This window comes from Teleopsis dalmanni, chromosome 1, assembly GCF_002237135.1.
Source record: "Teleopsis dalmanni isolate 2A chromosome 1, ASM223713v2, whole genome shotgun sequence".
NCBI lineage: Eukaryota > Metazoa > Arthropoda > Insecta > Diptera > Diopsidae > Teleopsis > Teleopsis dalmanni.
Window position 1 is genome coordinate 101,177,894 of NC_051846.1, and position 5,383 is coordinate 101,183,276.

Consider the following 5,383-nt stretch of genomic DNA (forward strand, 5'->3'; position numbering starts at 1 on the left):
ATATATGAGATATGTTGCACAAAATTTGGATAAAATTTAAAAAAAAAAAAAAAAATCTGAAAACACAAATTTTAAAATACATGTATACCAACTGACATAAATGGATAAATGGACTGTCATTGAAAAGCAATTAAAACAAGAAAGAGACAATTTTAGTAGATCATTTAAATGTGTTTATAGAAACACTACAGTTAAAATAGAAACTGTAAAAAAGCATTTAATTATCTTGGTAGACAGTTTAGAAAAAGTTAGAACAATTGTCAGGGTATACAATACAAAATTGACAAAAGATCATGACAACTTTGCAAGGTCAGTATATTGGGAGCTTAGGGATAAACTACTAAAAGTTTACTCTAAATATAATATAGAAGAGAATATCCCACACTGTTTAGACAACCCGATACGAATTGATATCAACAAATTATTCGTAGCGGAGTTATCAGAGTTAAAAGAATTAGTTGTTTTGCCTCCTATATCTGAAAATATTACCGATACAGTCATGTCGCAGACTATGATTGAGTTTTTAAATACAGCAGCCAGACTCATACCTGAGTTTGATGGCAAAGCTGAAAATCTCAGAACTTTCATAGATGCATTGCGACTAGTTCAGTCATTAATGTCTTCACATGAGGCAACAGCCGTTAACTTGATTAAAACCAAGTTGAAGGGTACTGCCAGAAACTTAATTACTAATGAACTGACTGTAGAAGCGATAATACATAAACTTAAATCATCCGTAAATGGTGAATCAACGGAAGTAATAAACGCGAAGATGATGAATGTAAGGCAGAACAGCAAGTCAGCCAATGCATATACAAAAGAGATTGAGGAGCTTACGAAATCTCTGGAAAATGCTTACATTTCGGATGGATGTACACCCGAACTAGCGTCAAAATATGCAACCCAAACAGCGGTAAAGGCAATGACGAAGAACTGCACCATTGATAAAGTCAAATTAATAATGGAAGCAGGACAGTTTAATACTTTGGATGAAGCAGTGTCAAAATTTGTAAATAGCTGTACGGAATCTACAGGCAGCACAAATACAATATTATTTACAAGAAACAGAGGATATCGCGGAAGTCGCGGATATTATCGTGGACGTAGTAATTCCCGAAGAGCTAATACCAACTACAACAACTATAACAGCAACAACGGAAATAACTTCAATAGGAGATATAATAATAATTATCGTAGTAGAGGTGTCAGTAATTCCTTTAATAATAGAAATAATGATGGAAGGAATGCTAGAATGACCCTTACGGAAAACGAGGTAACCCCCGATACTCAATAGATAAACACAAAAATGGTAAAATCTTTAATATAAATTTAAATTTAACCTCATATATTTCCACAAGATAAACCATGAACAGTGGAATATCTACATTTTTAGTAGACACTGGTGCGGACATTTCTTTAATAAAACTAGGACAAGTGCAAGATATTTATATTGATAAAAATAAAACAATAAGCCTTCACGGCATTGGTCATGATACAGCTACTACACTAGGTAAAGTCACAACCGATTTAAAGGTTGAAAATATACTAATCAAACACGAATTTCATGTAGTAGATGATAAATTCCCAATCCCATCCCATGGAATCATTGGACTCGATTTCGTCAAGAAATACAATTGTATACTTGACTATCAAAAATATCAAGATTGGTTAATCTTGCAACCAGATGATTTCCATGAGGATATCGCAATACCAATGAGGTATTCACCAAGTGTTGGTACGATAACAATACCGGCAAGATCTGAAGTGGTTAGACAGGTGAATGTACACACTTCGGAAAAAGAATTATTAATTCCACAGCAACAACTCCAAGACGGAATATTTGTTGCCAATACAATAGTAACAACACCTAGTGCATTAGTGCGACTAATAAATACAACATATAAAAAGTTGAAATACCAATTCATTCAATAAAAACTGAGAGTCTAAACGACTATGAAATAGTTACACTTAGTACCATCGCAAACGACCAATTAAAATTGCAAAAATTGTCCAAAAACTTTCCAGACTTTGTTAAGTCTGATTTAACTAAACTCTGTTCGGAGTATATTGATGTATTTGCGCTCGAAACTGATAAAATATCAGCTAACAATTTTTATAAACAAAAACTTAGATTAAATACAAACGAGCCTACATACATCAAGAACTATAGAATACCGCATAATCACAAAGAGGAGATAACACGACAAGTTGACAAGCTAATAAATAATGGTATAGTGGAACCTTCAGCTTCTGAATACAACAGTCCCATTCTGTTAGTTCCGAAGAAATCACTCCCAGGAAGTACACAGAAAAGATGGATGACATTCTTGACCAACTAGGCAGAGCGAAATATTTCTCTTGCCTTGACTTAACGTCAGGTTTTCATCAAATTGAGTTCGATGAAAACTCCAGAGATATAACGTCTTTTTCGACAGAAAAAGGTTCATATCGCTTTAAAAGGTTACCGTACGGACTAAAAGCAGCACCAAACTCATTTCAAAGAATGATGACCTTTGCATTCGCGGGTTTAAAAGCCGAGCAAGCTTTCTTATACATGGACGACTTGGTGGTGTTAGGTCGGACGGAAAAGCATATGCTCAGAAACTTGACAGATGTTTTCCATACATGCCGAAAATATAATTTAAAACTTCACCCTGAAAAATGTTTATTTTTTCAACAAGAAGTAACTTATTTAGGGCATAAATGTACGGATAAAGGCATTCTTCCTGATGATGGTAAATTCAATATAATTCTTAACTATCCAACTCCCAAAAATGCCGATGAAATCAAACGATTCGTTGCTTTTTGCAACTACTATAGGAGATTTGTTCCAAATTTCGCTGAACATTCACGTCTCTTAACTAAGTTATGTAAAAAGAACGCACATTTCGAATGGACCAATGAATGTGAAAAAGCATTCCAATTTTTAAAATCTGCATTATTAAGTCCAAATATATTGCAATACCCAGACTATACAAAACAGTTTTGTATCACCACCGATGCAAGTAAATATGCTTGTGGTGCTGTGCTCAGTCAGGAGCACAATGGGTTTCAACTTCCAGTTGCTTACGCCTCAAGATCGTTCACGAGGGGAGAAAGCAACAAATCCACTATAGAGCAAGAATTAGCCGCAATACATTGGACTATAAAATATTTTCGACCATACATTTATGGTACAAAATTTCTTGTCAAATCAGACCATCGACCATTGTCATACCTATTCGCAATGAAGAATCCATCTTCAAAGCTAACGCGAATGAGACTAGACTTGGAGGAATATGATTTTACCATAGAGTATCTGAGGGGAAAAGAAAACTATGCTGCTGACGCATTGTCGCGCATAGACTTTAATGAAATAAAGGAAATAAGAGAAACAGCCAATAAAATATTAAAAGTAACTACAAGGCTGGGAAACAAAAACAAAAAAAGATCAGAAACAAATGAAGAGATTTGTAATAAAATGTCATCAAACTTAAAAATATACGAAGCGTTCAGAGGTAAACCTAGGAACATCGCCCAGCTAGCAAATAATGGCGATTGTTTAAATATAAGAATGAATAAAAAAGTGATCACACAAAATATAAAAAACCTAAGCACTAATGAAAAAATTGACTTGGATCAATTCTTTCCACTGCTTGAAAAAATAGCAAGTGTTGAAGGTATAACAAAGCTGCAGCAGTCACTAGATGACAATATATTTACTAATACCCGGGTAAATGAATATAAAAAGAAAGGTAATAAAATTCTCGAGAAAGTTGAAATAGCCCTGACGCCAATTATAAAAAAAATTGTAAATAACGATGACAAAATAAAAATATTACAAAAATTCCATGATGATCCAATCTGGGGAGGCCACCCAGGGATCACGCGGACATTGAATAAAATAAGACAGTATTATTACTGGAAAAACATTACTAAAAATGTTACTAAATATGTCAAAAAATGTGACAAGTGTCAAAGAAATAAATCTTTGACAAAAACAAAAACAGAAATGATAATAACCGATACACCAACTGCTGCCTTTGATGTAGTTTTGATAGATACCATTGGACCATTTCCAAAATCGGAAAAAGGTAATTCATACGCAGTCACAATGATATGTGACTTAACAAAATATCTGGTATCGGTACCAATTGCAGAAAAAAGTGCAAAAACAATAGCAAAAGCAGTATTCGAAAACTTTATACTGACTTACGGGCCTATGAAAACAATTATTACAGACATGGGTACCGAGTATAAAAATAAAATTTTCGATGAAATATGCAATCTATTAAAGGTAGAAAATACTACGTCAACCGCGTACCACCATCAATCATTAGGTACAGTAGAACGAAATCATAGGACATTTAACGAGTACATAAGATCCTACATTTCCATAGAAAAAATGGATTGGGATGAGTGGCTACAATATTTTACATATTGTTATAACACTACACCTTCAATTGTACATGAGTATTGTCCTTATAAATTGGTTTTCGGTAAATCGCCCACCATCTATGACTTTCTTAACACTTTAGAAATAGATCCCGTTTATAATATTGAAGCGTACGACAAAGAAATAAAATTTCGTTTACAAAACGCAAATAAACGCGCGATAAAAGCAATAGAAAATAGAAAACAAATAAGTAAAAATTTATATGATAGGAATGCACTTAGTAGTAAAGTATCGGTAGGAGATTTAGTATTAGTTAAACAAGTAGGACATAAATTAGATAGTTTATATAAGGGCCCATTTAAGATAGTAAATATAGATAATAAAAATAACGCATTAGTTCAAGACAATAAGGACAAAATAAGTAAGATACACTTAGACAGACTTAGATTGTATAATAAATAAAAAAAAAAAAATTTTTTAATTTATATGTATTGAATTTTTAAATATATTTCAAACAAAAAAAGAAAAACAAAACCCTACAATAAGAATGAGTTTATTCAAAAAAAAAACAAAAAATAAAGGAATATAAAACAAAAAAAAAATAATTAATCATAAATAATACATTAGATTTAGGATAACATTATAAATGATATTGTTTAAGTATAAATATATATATGTATATATCTAAACTTATATGTAAAGTACATGATATTATGTAATTTTCTTTCCTTTATTTGTTTCAAATAAACTCATTCTTAAAAAGAAGGGAGGTGTAGCGTATATGCATTGAAGATATACTTTGTTATGAACAGCAACATGGAATGTGCTTAGCTAGCATATTTATGTCGCTTATCGCCCAAGCAACAATATCGCTTGCGCAACAAAGTTATGTTATTAGATACATACCCATGCATGCATGCTACTCCATAAACAACAATATTTTAATGCTTATATTTTAATGCTTACGTAGGCATATGTGCGGTTGTGCACAATACATTTTAAGGTAGT

At 32.4% G+C, this 5,383-nt stretch overlaps 1 protein-coding gene across 1 annotated transcript; it reads left to right on the forward strand.

Annotated features, from left to right (window-relative positions):
• Nucleotides 1-100: 100 nt before the first annotated feature.
• LOC119662850 (BEACH domain-containing protein lvsD-like) lies at nucleotides 101-1,294 on the forward strand. Its single transcript, XM_038072555.1, has one exon. It carries the CDS (start codon nucleotides 101-103, stop codon nucleotides 1,292-1,294), a length of 1,194 nt encoding a protein of 397 aa, XP_037928483.1.
• The last annotated feature ends 4,089 nt before the right edge of the window (nucleotides 1,295-5,383 follow it).